The 20,317-nt window shown below is 38.7% G+C and overlaps 1 protein-coding gene across 1 annotated transcript in view; it reads right to left on the bottom strand.

Moving 5' to 3' along the window:
- The window catches only part of TG (thyroglobulin), a 144,425-nt gene that overhangs the window by 108,171 nt on the left and 15,937 nt on the right, over positions 1 to 20,317 (bottom strand). Inside the window, exons 9-20 of the mRNA XM_026043913.1 lie at positions 19,188 to 20,240; positions 16,920 to 17,507; positions 15,453 to 15,695; positions 14,972 to 15,109; positions 14,304 to 14,381; positions 13,845 to 13,957; positions 13,036 to 13,147; positions 11,962 to 12,162; positions 8,394 to 8,603; positions 5,699 to 5,853; positions 5,054 to 5,210; positions 693 to 917 (exon numbers count right to left, since the gene is read on the bottom strand). Coding sequence (XP_025899698.1) covers positions 693 to 917; positions 5,054 to 5,210; positions 5,699 to 5,853; positions 8,394 to 8,603; positions 11,962 to 12,162; positions 13,036 to 13,147; positions 13,845 to 13,957; positions 14,304 to 14,381; positions 14,972 to 15,109; positions 15,453 to 15,695; positions 16,920 to 17,507; positions 19,188 to 20,240 — 3,273 coding nt within the window. The remainder of the gene's footprint in view (positions 1 to 692; positions 918 to 5,053; positions 5,211 to 5,698; positions 5,854 to 8,393; positions 8,604 to 11,961; positions 12,163 to 13,035; positions 13,148 to 13,844; positions 13,958 to 14,303; positions 14,382 to 14,971; positions 15,110 to 15,452; positions 15,696 to 16,919; positions 17,508 to 19,187; positions 20,241 to 20,317) is intronic.

Below are 20,317 nucleotides of genomic sequence, written 5' to 3'. Positions count from 1 at the left end.
AAAAATTGCAGAAGGGCTGTTGAGGCCAAGGACCTTTTGGCAGAGTGATCTGGTACACAGGACTGCTAGGAACAGCTGCAGGGATCCTGCAGGTTTGGCAGCTCTGAGCAGGATGTTGATAGAAAGGCATCCCATCACAGGGAAGCAGACTAAACACAAGGAAAGAGGATGAAAAGAGGGCAGAATTGCAATCAGGTCTGGGTGTTGGCCAACACTGAGAAAGCTTCCATCCGAACTGTCTCATTCCATCTGTCTGGGACATAGCCCAGGAATTCACAATCTCAGGACTTTTGCCATATCTGCAGCTAGGCTTTTATTCTGGGTAATATATCCTCTCAAGCACTGGCTTATATTATGTTTGAAGAATATTCTCATGAAGAATCACATGCAATACACAAAGATCTTCTAAACCAGATTCAAAGAATCCCATGAAATGTTTGTAAAAAGTTCTATACAATGTCAATACCCATAGTGGCTATTTCCAAGCTGTTGTTTCAAATCCATCTGCAACGCAGGAATAGAATGGCAGGAATAGAGGTAATTCCCATCCATCTTAAATTTTGTCATTCACACTGATGTTTTACGTCTTTCACATATTAACCAGTCYCAAAAGTTCCTTGACAATTTTCTAACTTTACCTTTACAGTGTTTCCCAGCAACATCAAAGAAGATAAAGCTAAACAGAGACATACCACAGCCTTGTGCATTTGGAACTGTTCTTCCAGGAGACCAAGTTCTTCGAAATCCACTTCTGCATCCTAGCTGAACTCTTGGAGACAGATCAAACTCTTCATCCCGAGGAAAATCAATGAAAGAATCAGCTATGAATTGTTTGGAGTCCAAATATAGCAGAAAACCACCCTCCTCAATCTGTTTTTTGAATGCTCCTATGAGATTTTCTCCAACAAATGCATTCTCTAAAGAGAAAAAAAAACAAAGCACAAAATAGTCATTCTCAGTAGGGAAATGAACAAACACAGAGACTGTTGAACTTTATATCTTTAAGTTAAAGTTCAGTTGTCTCTCTGTTATTATTATAACTTCTATATCTTTAACTTATAAGAAAGATTATATATTATGAAGAAAATACAAGCACATTAGCAAGAGCCAAGATGTACACATCTGTATAGTGTCTATAAGACTAGAGTCCTAATCTTTGTATCATAGACGGTGCTAAAAAAACAATAAACAACAATCAAAAATTAACACATCTGAGAACAAAATTCCATTTTGTTTACGGAAACTCCATCTGAGTTACAAAATTCAGCAGCATAAAAAACATGATTCTGTGATATTCAGATTCTATTTGTCCCTATGGCTTCAAATGATTGCTACATTTTTAGCTTTTTGATCATTTTTGAAGCCAGCATGTGTAACATGACAATATTTGGGATCTGACACAGTGCTGATATTGAACATAGCCACCTATCCTACAAATTACACCCTACCTATCCTACATGCTCTCCTTGGTTTTCCAGGAGAGCATGTCACATAAGTAGAGCGAGCGGCTGGAATSTCAACACCCGCGTGCTGCGCAGAGATCATTTCCCACAATGTCACTGATGTGTCCAAGGCAAACAGCTCAGCGTGCCACCATCCTCTCATGTGGCCATCCCGACTTTGCTGTCTAGCCCACGCACCTCTTTTCAGTTGAGTGAGGAGAGGTTTTCACAAGTAGGTTTGAGCCGCTGGTGACGCAGTGCAGCCCGGCTGGCTGCACTCAACACACAGCAGCGATGTGGTGCTGTTTCTGAAAGATCACTCTGGACCTCTACCATCCAAAGTACAGTGCCCTCTCTGTCTAAGTGTTGGTCCACAACGGACAGACCATAGTTGTCATGTAGATGCTATTCYTCCCTTTGCAAAAGAGGGATGCAAGGTGTCAACATTTATGGACTAAAGAAGTGAATTGACCTTGTGTTAAAGCTGACAGTTTGTCCTTCTACTTTTAATATTCTGTCTCCTTTAGTTTTCACCAACCTATCCTGAAACACAGTCCAATCAACAAAATAATCTTTAGTTTTATTCAGCTCCAGGACAAAATAATACTTAGTTTACAAGAAAGTAATTGGAATTTGCCACATAACCAATAGCACTTTGCAAATGTTTTTGCCAAAAATCATCTCATAATTGAAAACAGAAATAAGCTGATTAGTCTTTTATACAAGCAAATATCCTTCTGAATTGTCTAGTAAATAGCTGTAGCAGAAATGAAAATAACCTTGAAATGACAGCTAAAAGAATTCACATGTAGAAAAGAAGCAGATAATCAAATCAGTAGGAATCTGCTTCAGTCTGTTGAATTTCCTTTAGTTTTTTTTTTCCATCTATATTGAAAAAGCTTAGAACTGTGTCACATGTATTTGACTGTTATATAACCCATACAATGTATCTGCACGTGTATACTATCTATTATGCACAAGGTATATAAACAGGTGTTCTAATTCTAACATGCATATATATTCTTACATAAATATATGTTCATATGCTGCAAGTAAAAAAAAAAATATATATCTTGGTCCATCAAATAACCTAGAAATCTTAGGAAACTTGCAAGGTCTCAACACAAAACTATTTAGCTTTGTGCTGGCCATTGCAACCGCGAACTATTGGGTACATCTTGCCCAGGACCAGTGTCAAAAAACACAACGTATGGCCCCACAAGMAGCACAACTACCTCATTTAAGCACTTTTCAACACAGCTGACAAGCCTGGGGTCATGGTTCCCTGCTGACTTGGCATCTGGATGCTGGTCCATGGAGAGCTTCCCAGGACCCTCCACATGCTCAGCACGTATCTGATGTGCAGATATAACAGGGCTTTCCTGGGCTTGTTCCTGTTTTGCTGCATGATTTTGGCAACTGAAGCTACCACGTATCTCACAGTTTGTTAAATTTGCTGGAATTTCTCTCGAACTTACGAGATTTCTTACTGGGCATCCATCCAGAGCGTGGTATATCTTTAGGGACTTGGATGCCTGCAGTGACAACACAGCTTTTCGCATACAGAAATATCCTGCAAATAGTTGCACCTCATGTTCTGCAGTGGGAGGAAGCCTGTTGTAGGGTTTTCTACTGTAGAATGAAATGTTGATTTCTACAGGAAAAGAATCAGACCATTTTCTAGAGCTTTATTGGCAAAATTAAAGAACATAAGAAAATACCAAAAAAAATTAAGCTTTTTTTTTTTTTTCCTTTAAGGAAAATTTAGTGCAATGAAGTTAAAATACCTAGGGTATAGAAYAGGGATCTCCTCCAATTCCACTGATGGGAACTGTTTACTAAATGTTCAGCCAGCGAAAGCTCATTTTAATAGTCAGTTTTTATGCCTGTTGAACAGGAAAGGGAAAAACTGCTGCAAGTGTTCCTCAAGATTTTAGGCCTAGGATTTAAGCTGAAAAGCCAATTGGTATAAACTCCTTCAAGAAGGGATTTGCACAGTCTCAAAATTTAATACATGGAAACAGCTGTAAGAAAAARGTAATAAAGCACTCATGAGTGATTTGGATCTGAGACTATTCATTGGGAACATATGCATGCTGTGCTTCTGTTTAGGTTTTTTTATTATCTTATTTCTCAGCTACTTCACAAGACAAAAGCAAGACTTCTTACTTACCTATAAAGACTCTAGAAAAAGAACAAAGCTATTTTCACAATGTTGATTTTCAAATTAGGGAGCCATTCGGCATAAACAATGTGTAAGTAACCAGTGATGATGCAGAAAATACCTCAGATAGAAAGACTCAAAGCTGCTTTAGGGRGTAATGAAGCTTGATGGTGCCAAGGCTATAGAGACAGCAGGTTCACAGTTCACTGGGAGCAGCAAACCAGTTGTTTGATGTTCCCCAGACTAGACTAGACTCATACTGCCTCTTCCTATAGCATACAGTCATTCCCTGAAAATAAATTTTAGTACTAAAGGAAAACTATAGTGCAGAGAGGGTCAAATATGTAATGCCCCTGATGCAGAACATTTTCTAAAGTAAACTTTAACATAAAGCCAAGCACACTCCTACTTTGATCCACCTTCTACAAACCACTTCGTATTCATGTTTCCCTTAAAACTGCTGCAACTGAATGAATGTAAACACAAACAGATTGCATAGCCAGTAACCGCACAACCACTACATTCAGTGTCTGAGTTCTGAAGACTTTTGAACTCCATCCCAATGAGGCAAAAACTGCTGTAGGGTGCACAAAATTAAAGGGAGGAACAGGTGCAGGCAGAGCTATTTATAGTTCTATATTACATATTTATARTTAATGCTGTGAACATCATTACAAAGCCATAGAACTAGAGAAACGCTGACACCGACAGTTTTTGAACTTGGGATATATCTAGTAGTTGGGATATATCTTGTAGTTCTTGTTTTTTAACAARAAACATTGACTGCTTTGGAAGAAGCTCATAACACTCTCCCTGACTCACTTGGAAATCATGGTGAAAATCTACCAATCAATGAATTCAGTGTACTTGCTCCAGCACTTCCGAGATAAAGGGTCACACTGGTGCAGAAAGCAGCGTAATAAATGGAATGAGAAAATATACAAACATTTAGAAAAAATCAGTTGTATTGTGGTAATTAGAGAATGTGGTTTAGAGAAAATATACAAACATTTAGAATAAATCAGTTGTATTGTGATAATTAGAGAATGTGGTTTAGAGAAATTGTGACTTTCCCAAGTCCAACCCAATAAGCAATGCAATCATTTCTTCTTAATAGGAACATACCCAATGGGAATTAACAACTAGGTCTGAGACAGAACTAGTCATGCCCAATAAAATAATTTCAATGTCAGGGAAGATGGGAGAGGGAGTTCTATCTGAAAGCAACACATGATGGTAGYTCCTTTCCACTGTGTAGTTACCACCTGAAAACAGAAATGTATCAGTGCTGAAGGCTCTAAAATACAACTGCAGTGTTGCAAGTGAAGTGTCTTTCAGTGAGCTTCTATACTACCTTGCTAGCATCTCCTAATAGCAGACAGAAGGAAATAAAATAATTAAAAGAAAATCATGCTTCATTCACAGAAGTATCAGAGGAAAAACCTACCGATATCATGCAAGTCAGGGAGTGAGGCAGCAGGGATGTCTCCCAGCTGAGTCCTCCAGGTGACATTCACCCCCAGGCGGTCCGTGCTCAGGCATTCCACGGACACTGTGGAGTCATCGCAGACAGAAACCGACCTTGTGTTTCCAAATGCATTTACCTTGAATTCAAAGGTAAGTGGAAGCAAGGTTAGTGAACCTAGATAGTGCAAGTCCTTCCTTCTTGATTTGCACTACTCCACACAAGGCACATGTTTAGTAAGAAACAGTATTTTCAGAAAGATCCAAATTACAGAAGTTGAAGTAGGAAAATGTATTTTAGTAGGTTATTTAATTACTGCAAGAAGAGTGAAAACATTCATTCTTTTACATCAAATTCAACCATTCATTTCCATCAAAATAAATTTTGCATAAATATTGGACTCATCTGGTATAGCTTCTATAACTACAATTCAAATTATCTAGCGACGTGAGGACAGTGATCCCCAGTATCCTGTTTTTGCAACCAGCCATATCAGAAAGCTGCTGATTCTGACAGATTTCACAGTGTCTTCTTGTCTTCCCATTCTTTTGTAGATGCAAAGCTAAAAACTCCTTCTCCTTTTTTTCTTCTCTCTTTGACTATCAGAGAATAAGTGATCAAAATTACCTGTAGATGACAGAAACCACGAGCCTTCATCTCATCTAAAATAAAAATCTGGAAGGCATGGAGTAATCCCGAGTAGTCAGAACTACACATCTTCTGAGGAGGTAGTAGGAGTTGAAAATGCGCTTGAGCTTGGACTGTCTGAAATAACTGGAGCTCTAAAACACAAGTAGAAAGGATAATTACTAGCCTATTTAATATAGAAACCAACTTTCATAGCTGCTTTGGAGAAAAGACAACATTGATCTGACTTTTAATCTTGCACTGATAGTATTGCCCATTACTACATGGGACCAGTAGAGTCGTCACTAATTAACAAGCAGCAACAGAAGTGCTTGATAAATATCTATGTTTTGCATAGATTGATGACAAAAGCCAGATGATGCAGTTAAATAATGATAAAGAGGAATTTCACACTGGAGCTCTAACTCACCGAAGGATAAGGAACAGTGTGGATCATTAATGATTATTTTTAATAGGTGTCGGCAGACAGGAATTTTCAGAGAACTAGATAAAAGTTGAGGTTATGTCCATATTTAAAAAAGAAACAGGAAGAAAGAATTTCTTGACCTGTCAAACTTTACTTCTCTCAGACAAAATAATGAATGAGCTAATAAAGGACTTTGGTGGTAAAGAGATTAAAAGTGGGTAGAGAAATTAATACCAATTCTGTATTGGACTTTCGAAAACATAGTTTGTCAGATGTATTTAGGATCTCGCTTCAGGAGATAATTATGAGAGAATAACACTGTGTTGGCATGGACGATGGCGTAATGTGATTTTGGATGGGTAGCCACAACAAAGCAATCAGCATGGCACACACATAAATGAGAAACCTGAGCAGGGTCATAACTGAGCAACTTTTTCTCTTCTGAAGTCAGGAAGAGTCACTCCTCAGCACCATATTTGCTAACTCTTCTGCTAGTGATTTGACAGAAGGAAGTACAACCAGCTTATGGATGCTGTAAATAATGACAATACTGTATCAATGATCTAAACAGTATGTATTGCTTAGCACACCAGAAGCAAAAAACATTTGTCCATGCATTCAGGAGAAAAAAAAAAAGACACAAAAAGCTAATTCATAGTTAAAGGACGAATGCTGCTCTGAAAACAGTAACTTGGAAAGAAACTCATGGGGAATAAAGAAAGATTTTCTGTTCTAGTAGACAAACAAATGAACACAAGATGTCAAAAACATCGTTATGGACAACTCAGAAACAGAGAATTACTTAGCTAGAGGAAAGGCATAAATCTCCAGACTCCACAGGAATTATGCTGCTCCCTGGCTTCATGGAGGGTTTGTTATCTCAGATTCAGCACTGCACTGAARCTCTCACGCTTCAGGCAGCAAAGGTGCCTGCTTTGCCACTAGCCTAGGGAAATGGCAGAGCTCGTTCTCACCACCTCTCCCATGGGGCCTGCGTGTAATTGTCATGGCTGGAATACAATGTTCAGGCCACAGCGGCCAAACACCCGCGGGAAACCCCAAGGCATTCCAGGAACGGTGGTGGGAAGGACCAAAGGGCTGAACAACCTGTCTCTCCCAAAAGGCACGCAGACATGTATCTGTTTAGCTTATGAGACTTGACAACAGTCTGTAAATGCACACATAAGGAAAAGCAAATAAAATTTTTAAGACTATGGATAATTATCCACTAGAGCAAATCATTATGTGCTGTGGTGATTCTCCATTACTGCAAAGTTTATTCAATCACCATCAATAGCATTTTTTTTCTGTTATGATTTTTTTTTGAATTGTCTCTATCTTTAAAGTCCTGCTCTATTGCAGACACAAATTACTGAGAGAAGTCCCTCAGCTTGCATTAAGCAGAAGTTTCTGCTAGACTGCTATGTGCTCCTCTTTAGCTTTATAGTTATTCAACTGCTATTAGACAAACACTAAAGTTACTTTAGAACAAGGTACATAAGTGTAGCATATGATTAAAGGACAGACAAAAGTCTCTGACTGAAATCTGAGTTGAAATTTGTGTKCATTTGCAATACAAGTCTTGGAATTAGAAATGTCTGAATACAGGAAATTCCAGAATGGAGGATGAAGAGTAGCTGCAAATTTGGTATCAAGATCTCTATTTTTCAGAGTTCAACAGTTTTAAGAACTGCTGTTTTGATCAAAATTACTGAAAAGAATTGAAAAAGTTAACACTGACCAATCTCGTAATCTGCAAATACACAGTTCATTCTTCCCWCATTTGAAGGGCTTTTTATTCTTAAAAGAAAAATGGTCTAAAAAGTACCGTACCACAAAACAGTTGATGAAGACTGCAGCACTCCTAAAGAACAGATTGCTACAAAAAGATGCAGAAGTAACAGTGACTTGATTATGCGAATCAACAGTCAAGTTCTGCCAGATTCAAACATGTGGTGCTCATCTGTTCTTCCACAGCTAAGTGATTCCATAAGAACCATTTCATGGTGCCAGCATCTTTTAACTGGCAAAGAAATATCTGCATATAGATTGAATGTCTATTTATAACTATATTATTACAGAAAAGTGGGACTGCCTCTAGTATAGGAGCCAGGCAAAAGATCGATGCTGATGGTAGACAATGAGACTTAAGAGCTCTAATAAAATTGCTGTGTGCTGTCTCTCTAATCCACAAGGCAGATGCATGAGGAAAGCAGTTTTTAAGAGAATGTATCTGTGCCCTTCCCAAGCTAGGTGGTTTCCACGTACTCTGGCAGGCCTGTGGGAGAGGGGCAGTGGAGACCCACTGCTGCTGCTGCACGTCACACTGAAACGATGTCCTCGAATGGGCACTGTGGAAGCCCTGGCGACACACCAGCTGGCACTGCTGGACACTTGAGGTTGGCCCAGAAACRTCTTCACAAAACACAGCTCCATTGAGAACAGAGGAGGCACCAAATGGCAAAGCACATTGGGGACCTTCAGGAATATGAAAAAGGAGATGTATTAGTATAAGCAGTGAAGCATTCATAGTAAAATGTCCTAATAATTTCCACTGCAACACTGAAACTAAATCACTGATACCAACTCCCAACCTCATTAGTGAAAAATCTTGTAATAGATAAACACTTCTGAGCTCTTGAGCTACAAAGCATGAAGAAGAAAAATGCCTCAAAAATATATATAAAATGTTTTCATATCCTGAAATTTCTTTGCTTGGTACAGGTAGATGATTTTCCAAACACTAATGCCCAGATYGGGGCCAACCTCTTTCATCACTGGAGAAAGAGGGACACTGCTGATGACATCACTGCTGATGATTGACATCTGATCAATCTCTCTCCTCCCTTCTACTGGAGCTTGTGGAGGTTAAATACCTAACTGCCACTTCAGTTAAAGCTTAAAATCAAGATCCATTATGTTAAAGCACATCTTTGTTTKCCAGTCCTGGAGATCATAATGTCTAATTGAAAGACTTTTAAATTCATCTCTGATTTACCAAACATATGCTATTTTACAAGTGCCCTTTATAAAATGTGTTCTGCACTAACTCTGTAAATGGAGCATTGCATTCTTCCTCTGCTCACTCACTGATTCTAGATTCAGTCTCTTTATTTAAGACGGAAACGTGGCATCCTTGTTTTACAAACTTTTAATACACCTGAGAATTTGGATCAAAAGATATCTCTATAAAATAGACAGCAATAATTATTCTCACCAATATAAGATACATCAGCTTTAATTCCTATTAATATATTACATATAAAATATATAAAATTCAGTCTACAGTCTCCTTATTGTTCCCATRCCCATGTCCAGAAGGTGAAGTCTGCTCATAGCCATTTGCTGCTACTCTGTTTCAAAGAGAGTTATTGGTATAACTAGAGCAATAATCTTCCAAAATAACATAAAAGTGATGGATGGTTTCCTGGTAAGGTTCATAGGTTTCAGTTCAAGTCCCTCAACAGACAAGTCAGCCAATAATTTGCTCATTCCTCTACAGACTCCACCTTCATTACCACTGTTATCAAACTGCACCATTTTGTTATAGTTAGATTTCTTCCCCTGTTTTCTTGGACCTGTTGGACTGAACCAGAATCATCAAATGCTGACACTTCTTTCACAAGTATTTCTAAGACTTTCCATCAGGAAGTCACTGCCTTCAGGGCAGTGCCCTATTGCCTTTCCCTATTGCAGAGCAGCAGAAATTGGACATGAGGAAGGTGTCTGTGGGCACTGTTAGGACACTTGGCATCAGCTCTGTGCATGTCACAAGAAAAAGTTGGATGTTATTCGCAGTGGAAATGACTAATCTAATGAAAACCTCATTGCATGCACTGGGCACCCTGAAGTTATTATTTGCTGTTTACAGCTGTCCTGAAATTGCAGGAGAAATTGATAGCATTTTTCCATCACAATGGTTTATTTCTTTGATAGATGACATACSCTAGATAACAAAATAGTTTCTCCCCTTCTTTTTTATTCCAGAACATGTATTAGCAGTGTCCAGGACTAGAGATACAAACAGGATAGACTAAGAAAAAATAACTTTTGCCTCTTTATCTTTCTATGCAGATTAAGAGGCTAAGTCTCACCGTGCAGAAAATAGCACATATCTCTCAAAAAAACTTTATTTCTATTCTATATATGAAACAATTGACATCTCTCTCAGCTCAGACTTAAAAGATCATTAATCGTTGAGACACTATTACCACTTCAAACAGTACAACATTACAGGATCCCAAGAAAAAGTCARTTATGCTAGAGTTTATCCCAGGTCATACATACTTAGACCCTCTCTTAGATCATACTCCATAAAAATTATTTGGAATTTAGGGTRAAATCCAGAAAATTGAAATAAGGATGAGACAAGTATTTAGCATTTATGACTAGTTCTGACTTATCCCTGGTGCACCAGAGGATCTCCCATTTTCTTTTATTCACCTTCAGAAAGTCATGTTGTGTTTTTGCAGCTAGTACAAACAAAATGGTAAATATAAATTAGAGTCCAGCATCTCATAGAGATACTAGATCATAACCTGAAAGCAGGATAGCCACAACATAATACATATTAGACTAAATAGCTCTGTTTCTCTGAAGAGCTAGATAGACTCACTCAACTGGCCAGGTTCACACAGCTACCGCTACAGCTTGGAGCTAATTTGTTCAGACCTCACTTGGGTATCTCCATACTGCATTGCACTGCAAGGTGCAGATATGTCTAGCTGACCTCCTTGAGGCTTCCCACAAAATCCTGTTTGTATAACTTTCTATAGCTATAAGAAGACCCAAGGAAAACATCATTGCAGTTTGTTTTCCAAGAGGATTGAGGAGTTACCTATTTGATTAAAACACATTACAACCATTRGGCTAACACAGTCAGGTGGTGAGCTGAGTGGTGCGCATGTGTTGCTTCAAGTACCAGAACTGGAAAGAAAGCTCAAGCATCTTCTTCTCATGTGGTCTAGTTTCCTCAAATCTACTGATCACCATAATTTAGTGATCAGATTTGCTGATCATTTGGTGATTTGATTTGATCCACCATCATGGAAATAAAAAGCTATGAAAACTATGGAAATAGTGATGGGKCACTAACTGTGGTGCTGAAGGTTTTATCAGCCCAGTAGTTTCTATTAATCATTGCATTTTGGAGTATAGCCCTGAAGAAAGTTTAATTTGTTCTGCTTCACTTCAGTGATTAGGGGAAGGAGAGGAGAGGAAAATCCATAAAGGACATTGGAAAATAAATTTATCCAGATCTCTCCCATTTGGATGTCGTACTGGAAACCATGACTGAATTCCTGCTCTTCACAGCTCCAGTCATGCAGAAAATACTCTCTGGATATGCAGTGTTTTGGCACAGCCCTCTCATAATTCTGGATAAAAGCCAGGAATGGAAACGGCAGAAACATACATATTTTAAATTTTATTTTAGTCACTTGAATGGCTTTTAATCCCATAGCYAGCTCACACTGGACCATGTTCAAGTCTGTGGCAAAGTGTTCACATTGACTTTTTAGCTAAGTTTAATAGCTCAACTGTTTCAACCTTTCCTTACTTTTAAACTCAGTTACCAAATCAAAGATCCCTTTCCCTTCTTCTCTTCTTCCAACACAGCATTTGAACCCTGAAGAAAACCGGAGATCATGCCCAGGTGGGTTTCAAATCTTAGAAATATTGTTGTAACACAAAGATAATCATAGAACTTAAGCAAAAAAAACTGTCTGAAAAAGAAACTTTTGTCCTAATAGAGACCACTACTAAATAAAGTCATGATATGGATCCAGTTCCAGAGCTGAACTTGATTGAAAGCAATTTTCCTCAAACATCAACTYACTTGCGCATTGAGGTCGCCCTTCACTAACTCGTGTTCCTGGCACCTCCTCTCCATTGCCAAAGACACACCAGCAGCTTTCTTGATCTTGGCTGCACTGTGTGGGTGAGAAGGTCCCGCTGTCTTCTTCACACTGTGGGATGTAGCCTTTGCCAGTTTCTCGTGAGCTAGTTTTGGATTTCAGCATGATACAGAAACTAGGACCTTAAAGAGAGTAATTGAAAAGAGARCAAGATTCAGAACTGAAAACAACAAACTGATCACCTGCAAAAAATGCACTACAATAATGTGCAGAACTCTTCAAAACACTTAGTGCTTTAAGGCTTCCACATACGTAAGAAAGTTGTAGTCACGGAACATGTAATTAAGATTGAATCGCTCTGGAGTGCGTAGAATTTTGCTTACACCAGAAAATATATATATTCTTCTAACAGATCAAAGTGCAGGTTATATGAATTTGCATAAAGTTAACAGAAGAGAGATACAAAATATGACACTGATAGTCATTTTGGATCCTTTTTCTGCCATAAATTTGACCATGTGTAAGTTAGATCAAATTCATCTTTTTAGTAAGAATTTTTGAGAAGGTCATTAGCTGTTAATAATAACACTGTTCCCATTTAGAAATAGTGTTTAGTGCACCATGTGTCTCTGAAGACACTATAAAGGTWATATAGAATTAAATTCATTCCATGAAGCAGGTGTGGACCGTATAAAATAGACTCAGTAAATGTACATAGCCCAGTTCCCATCATCCAGGAATTCACTACCTAAAAAATTAATCCACAAGCCAAAGAATTTTCTGTGGTGGCAAGAAACACAAGGTGAAGAAACATACAGAAGCCTGCTCATCAATTTGTCCAGATTAGTATATTTCTTGAGTAAAGAAAGTTAGAGTRTAAAGTGTTTCTAGCTATCCTTTCAAAGGTAATATTCTCTATACACGATATCACTAAGAAATTAAACTGCAAACCTCTAACATTTTCATGGTGAGCATTCTGAAAAGAAAAATATATATGATGCAAAGCATGAGGAATTATCATGAGTGACATATGCTGTGGGTAGAGCACTACTTACACTCAGGGCTGCCATCTGTATCCTTGCTGCCAYGCTGAAATACATCTCCTGACACAGGATCTACACACCATACCCCTGCAGAGGATCTCTGAAGCACAGCATATTCTCCAGTCTAAGATGAACCAATTATATGTCATTGTAGAGCAGTATCATTTTTATTAGCATCAAAATTGCCCAAACTTGGTAAAAATATGTACTTTGGATTACRTTAACATTTGTGGACTAATACAACCATGTTGACTAGATAAATTAAACAACAAAAAAAAAATATAGCCCACTTCATTTAACATGCAGGAGGACAGTGTACATTCAGATGAAGCTCTGACATAACACATTTGAAATGATTGGAAATGGCATTCTGTTCCTCACCAGTCTCAAAGCTCCATCCCCCTCACTCTCATGTCTGTCAGAAGCATAATAAACCCCGTTTTGGGAAGTCTGCATCTAATTCCCTTCAATCTGAATAGTTCTGATGGCCCAGGAAAAAAACGTTTCCCCTCAAAAGGCTGTGAGTTAAGTTATGCCTTTAATCACAGTCCTGTTTRAAAAACAAGCAGATCCAGCCTCTATGAGGGAAGTATGTGAAAAGACTGAGCTTCTGGTCCTGGTCTTTGCCTAAGAGCTACTTAAATTCTGCTTTCCAGGGGGCAACACCTGCTTTTTGTTTTGTCAGACCTTTCTGTTTCATGTTAATATGAATGCACAGGTTATCCTAAAGGAGCACAGACTGGAACTGAATAGGCCTTTGGCATGGCATAAGAAAGATGAAGGAAGCTCTATTTCTTCTTCCCACAACAATGTTAGTTCACCTCAAGGCAGTAGGGGACAAACAGATCTGCTGCGGTTGAGTTTTGCTTTGAACCACTCCGTCTCCAGCTGGAAATCAAGGCATTGGCTTGAGATCGCTGACATGATGTCTGACCTGTAAGAGGAAAAATATACAGGTGAGGTACAACATAACCAAGTTATGTTATACCCAAGTTATGTTATACCCTTGGATATATAACCAAGTTACCTAACCTACAGATAAGATGTGCACTCCTCTTTCTTTCATATATCTCCATTAGCATGTATTACAATGTCAGGCAGAGAACACTTGAGTAGTGTTTGATAATAGCAGTAAATTTGAGGCCAAAGAAGCAGAAGAATAAAACTTTTCTTACGAAGCTTAAAACCAAGCCTTGCATCATACCATATGATAAAAGAATTTTCTGTAAAGATTAAAATATATAGAAAAGGACAGGCTTTAGGGAATAAAAGAAACTTACATTTGGGGAGTTCTGCTGAGCGTGAGACCAAGGAATCTGTGACATAGCGCCCTCTTTCATCCACACACCAGCAATGACCTGGTCAGGGCAGAAAAGCAGCCTTATTTTAAGATATTTTATTGTAGCATCACTTGCTAATTTTGTTGGATTCTGGGAGGATTTTCATGTTTAGCAGTGCTACAGAAAGCAGCAATAAATTTAAGTCATAATTAACTAATCAGAGATAACTGAACTACATGTAAAAGTAATGACTGAAATGGGAATATAGAAGCTTTACACTGCAGCCATATCATCCTCCAGGCCGTCATCTGCTCTCATCAATTTGCTATCACCCACATACTTGATCAGAGTGCACCCCAGGTCATTAATGGAGACTTTGAACAACCCAAGCCCCTGAACTTACCCCTGAAAATCACTACTAGATGAAAGCAAATATTGAATCACTAATATTTGTATCCCTATAATCTGCCCTTTGACCTCTTCCCTCCAGTCAATTTTGTAGTCCCAGCCATCTTGGAGTCCACCTATCCAATCCATCTCTCTCTGGTTTGGCTACAAGAATACAAGTTTTCCTTTCTTATTTTTTTTTTAATTATTATTATTATTAGAATTTTACTTAGCTTTTCTCTGCTAAGACAACCCAGAGCATTTTGCTAATGAATGCTCACCTGTGCTCTCGTAGCACTGAGCTGGTTCCCAGTTTCCAAGGCCATCACACTGTGGGATGTAAGGATGAAATCCCAGCTGGGTTGCTTCCCCAGCAGAATCTTTTAAAGTAAAGTGACTTTGCCAATAGAAATGCAAGACTGTAAAAGATATGTACAAGAAAGATATCAGTGTTCACATACACAGCTGGAGACATTTTTAAAAAACACTTTTGCAAACATCTGATTGTTTCCTATACTTCAGAAGGAAAATATAATCAATGCACTTACAAAAAGGGTGACAAATGTCCAGATCTTATGCATGTGTAGTGTCATACATATGATTTGACTGGAAACAGCTTGTGAGTAGGCAGGTTAATTGCACCAATTCATTGCAAGTGCTGAGTTCCACTTGTTTTCAATAAAGCTGAATTTGATGTAGAGTGCTTTGTTATATACCATGGGCTGCAACTTWATAAAAATTTCTCATTTCCCCTTCACCTACCTGACTGTGCAGCCAGTTGGAAAGCGTAATCGCTGCCCGAYAGCAGCTGTACGGAGAGCAGGATCTCTGGCTCATAAGGCTGAGCAGGACGTAAGAGGTCACTGTTTGAGAGTCGTACTCCCTTTGCCATTAAGAAGCTCTCCCCAAAAGGGAAGTGGGAGCTATTGGATGCTAGGATGAGCTGCTCTRCCTCCTCCACAAATTTCATGGTTTCCTGCTTAACACTTTCACATGTACCAGGGCCTGCGGAAGGCAAACAGTATTTTAGTGCCCTTCATCTGAAATCAATGAAGATTTGTCCATGAAAACTAGATGATCTTTCAATTAGTAAGGTCTGTTCTTGCACTCATGAGACCTTGTCATCTGGCAATCAATGAGACTCCTCATTGCTTAACTATATGACAGAAAATGTCAAAAAGCACCAAGAACYACTTCAGCTCTCCAAATCCCCACATGTAAATGCGAAAGCCACAATGGTATTAAAGTACCTTTTTCTTATAGGTTACACACAGAGTTCATATATCTGTATAAATCTGCCTTTCAGTCTTTGCCAGGAAAAACAAGTACACAGAAAAGACTGAGACAGGAAACAAAGCATAGTGATTGGGTCCAAAGAGGCAGTCAGTTCTTTCCCTGTCCTTTTCATACTCCTATTCCATTCACACATGGCAAGTCCAAAACCAAAACAGCTCAGTGAAAGCCTCTCCGCTAAAACTACTCTATGATAATTTTTTTGTGTGTGTGTTCTTTATTCCCCACTTGCCTACAGAACTGACCTGGCCTCCTATTTTATTTCCCCCTTTAAAAGTTTTCTATTCATTGTCCTGTCTCTTCCTCATGGCTAGAAAATTGCTGTACAATAAGAAACATTTTAGTGAGGAAATTTATAATGTAATTTATTTGCTGAAGTAAATCCCAACAAAGATCCAACAGCTGAGCTGAAAACACTCTAGACAAACAGGTTATAAAACTTCAGTGCTGGTCTCACTCTTCAACTGATTTCTAGGACATATTAATTTCTCTTTTGACCAAATTATAAGAAAAAGTAATCAAAATTCCTCTTGTCTCATTTTAAGGCACTCTTGAAAGCTATTTAGATTATGATTAGCTTAAGCACGATTTTTCCATTAAAGTCTTCACATGTGGTTGTTGACTTTAAAGCAACGTTTGTTGCCTTGCCAGTGGACCTTCTGAAAATGTATTATATCCTTGTTCCAAATTATAAAATCTATATTAACTTGATATATAACTTCACAAGCTTGCCAAAGCTGAGTGACCACCTCTTTTCCACAAGTGAGTTACCCATCTCTGTTGGCTAACAGTAATGGTTGTATCAGTGAACTTGCCCTAAGTCATTATCTCCTATTTGCTGTACCTGAAAAGACATTATTTTTTGGTGGGAAGAGGGCAGAGTGCTATAAAATCAACGATATGAAGCACTTATGACATGGAGATCTTCTTACTTACATGCTGGGACCTGGTTCACTTTTGCCTTAGTTCCTTGCAGCTCTTCTCCTTTGCCATCAACACACCAACAATCCCGAAGTTCAAAGTGGCTTAACGGAGCAGTGAAATCAGTGTAAGCTCCTGGGTAATAGGTCAACTGTCCATTCAGAAGCTGCCAGAATATATATGGATCCAGTAAAATGTTCTCAGATGCATCTGTCACTTTGCCTTCCAGCACTTCAGGTGGCAGATCAGCAAAAGATGAATACTTGGTGAATGCTGGGAAGATATTCTGGTGTTTAGCATTATACAAAGCTTTAATAAAAGCTGAAAATCCATTGGAAGAGGCCTCTTTATATCCAATTATTACATTTAATAGATTGGCAACAGGCTGAGGTTCACCTCCATTAGTCTGATCAATCCACCTTTGGTACCACTCAAAGGCTTGCTCAGGAGGACCACTGCACTGTACCTGCCTCCAGGCACCATCAATGTCACATTGGGGGATGTAAATGCTGGTGAGAAGAGGTAGAGCACTTGGGTCTGACAACAGGAGATTCACGGTCTTTAGGAACTCCTGACCAGCTGTTACTTGGCAAGCACTTGGGCCTGGGGAGAAGAAACATGTGCAGTACATCTTATGAACGCACCACACGTATATCCCTTACAAGAAAATCCACACTTTCCACTGTTAACAATAATTGATCATTTGATCTAATATTATGAACATTTTTGACCCATTATTAAGAGGACCAAATTCTACTATATTGAACCAGAATAAGATTTCAAAAAGCATCTGCATCCTGAAAGATGCATACAGATATGATTTTTAAAAACACCTTCCTAAATCTGTTCATATCAGCAAGATATTTTCAGATATGCTTGAAAATCTGACAGCTAGTTCTTATTTAGTCAGTCTTTGCCAGACTGCACAATTAAAATCTTCTGCCAAAATGAGAACTACCTGAACAAAGGATAATGCAGATTTTATTTTCTTTTTGTTTCTTTTTGGAAAGAATTTTCAATTACTGTTTTCCTCACTTCCTTTTCATTTTCAAATATTCAGCTGCTTACAGAAATACTATCTTGTAAAAGGAATGAATTAATTTGTTTTGTTTTGTTTCTTTGGAAGCCTTGTCTTGACTGTCAATTCCAGAACCAATCCTCATTTTTGCCACCRAGCAGCTGAATAAGCATAGCAAAACATAGGTACTCATCTCCTTCATCACACTATCATTATGACCTGTTTATTTTTAATGGCACTCCAGATGGCTTGCTAGGAATGAGTCTCCTACCAGTTCAGAGCACTTCGAAAAATTATTTCTCACTACTTCTGAAAACTACTATTCAAAACAATGCCTTCTCTATATCCTCATCTACTGAATACTCTGTTATTGCTTCCAAAGTGAGGGCCAGGACCAGTTTTTGGTCTGCCACCTATCTTGATGTGTCCTTTGTAGATCATTGAAGTTCAGAAAACTATTAAAGATATACCCTCAATTTGTGTGCTTCCTTCTGCCACTGCATTATATTAATGGAAGAACAAAAAGTTCTTGGTTGGTAGTCTGTAATTAAAATGCAATGCTAAATTAAATTAAGCTGACAAGAAATTAATTAAAAGTGAATTTGTGACTCATTTTTCTAGTCCAACTGTATGATCTTCATGAGAAACCCACAAGCCTTTGAATCCCTCTCCTACGGTCAGATTTCCATACAGTCATACCAAGTTGAGGAKATATTTCTGAGCTAAAAGATTACATGAGGTTCAAGGTTTAAGGCACTGAAGTTTCTCAGCTTCCAACACAAACATGATCCAGTGACAGTTCCCAGTTTTTTTGGTGTTGGAAACAAAAGAGCTTTTTCATGTAGTAAGGAGCTTAAGTCTGAGGAGCATATTCAGTTACACAGTTGCTCCAGGTCTCGTGGATATCAGAGCTGTTATAAATATCAGCCACACACTTCAGTAGGGACAGAACTGCTAAATTCCTATTAGCAAGATGAATTCAGTCTCCTCCTTTCGAGCATGCCTGCCCTACATACCAAAAGAAAAGGGAACTGGCTCTATGACTTAAGAGTGTACTTAGACTGTGATATTGTCTTTCCTACTATTCCCCTGCCACTATAGAGTTCCCTAAAACACAGCTGATGTTCTTTGCTGGCAGGGGACAATACTGCTTATAAACATTAACCTGCATTTCCTAATAATCAGTTATGAAGAAATAAATTATGCAAATTCAACAAAATTAAATCAGGCAAAACTACACATTTGTGTTACTCCTCAAGACTTACATTGCATTGGCTCTCCAGCTTCTCCTCTTATTCTTGGAATAGTCTTGCCTTCCAAATCAACACAAAAGCAATTTGTTCCATGACACTGGAGTGGTAGAAAGTCTCCATCATTGGTACAAGAGGGAATAAAGAGATCTGATCCAGCAGGCTGGCTCTGTTTCAAAATTTTCAGCTTTTTTCTTTGCTTTTCACAATCAGTGGGGCACCTTGGCCGTTTTCCTTGAACTCTTGAGCCTGGAATTTCCTTACCTTGAGCATCCAAACACCAGCACTCTCCTGCATAGCACTGAATTTCTTCATACCTCCCCTCCTTGCTGCATGTTGGAATAAACAGATCCCTTGTCTCCTCACCACAGTCTTTAGATTCCAACGCTAATTTCACCACTTCACCTAAATCTTCAGCAATGCTTTTGGGGACAGAAATTATTTGTTGAAGAAAGGTAAAGAATTCTGGTAGTTCCAGGACAGAGGCAAGGAACTTCATCCTGTTCTGATTGTCCTGTAATGTTATCATACGGCCAAAGCTGCTTATAAGAGGTTGACTCAAAATGGAGCTGTTTGATACTTCTAATGGAAGTGCTTCAGATAATTCCAGAAGGCCCTGTCCATTATCCCTCTCTTTCTGTAGAAAAAACTGGCCAATGCTGTACTTCCCACTAGGGCCAAGTGCCCCAGTGAAATTAAATTGGATCAAATTCTTCAAGAATCTTCCTCCAAAGAGGTTTTCTTGGAAACGYTTTGGATTAGCAATAAATTGCAGCGCCATCTGAGCCCGTTCCCTTGACTGAAATATTCCTGCAACAGCTTCACTGAGGGTAGATTCCAGCTGGAGAATCTGGTTGGCATACTGACTTTGTGTGATTGGGGATGACAGCCCAGAGTCCAGAAAGAGCTCCCTGAAGGAAGGAGGGCATGGGCTTGAGAAGACATCTACTTTCTCTGACTGCACATCTGGTGTGGAAAATAAACTGTGTTGACTGAAATATCCAGCAGGACCATAGAAGATCCTGGACAAGGCCCGTCGTCTCTCAGAGATGCATGCTTGTCTTTCACCTAAACAAATTTGAGAAAAAATGAAAAAAATTAATCCCTGAAAACCTACTACTCTGTGAATATCTTTCACAACAGCC

This window comes from Nothoprocta perdicaria, unplaced genomic scaffold (genome assembly GCF_003342845.1).
Source record: "Nothoprocta perdicaria isolate Ctin4 unplaced genomic scaffold, notPer1 scaffold_341, whole genome shotgun sequence".
Classification (NCBI taxonomy): domain Eukaryota; kingdom Metazoa; phylum Chordata; class Aves; order Tinamiformes; family Tinamidae; genus Nothoprocta; species Nothoprocta perdicaria.
The sequence above is the reverse complement of the archived record's forward strand: the minus strand, read 5'-3'. Positions and strand labels throughout refer to the sequence as shown.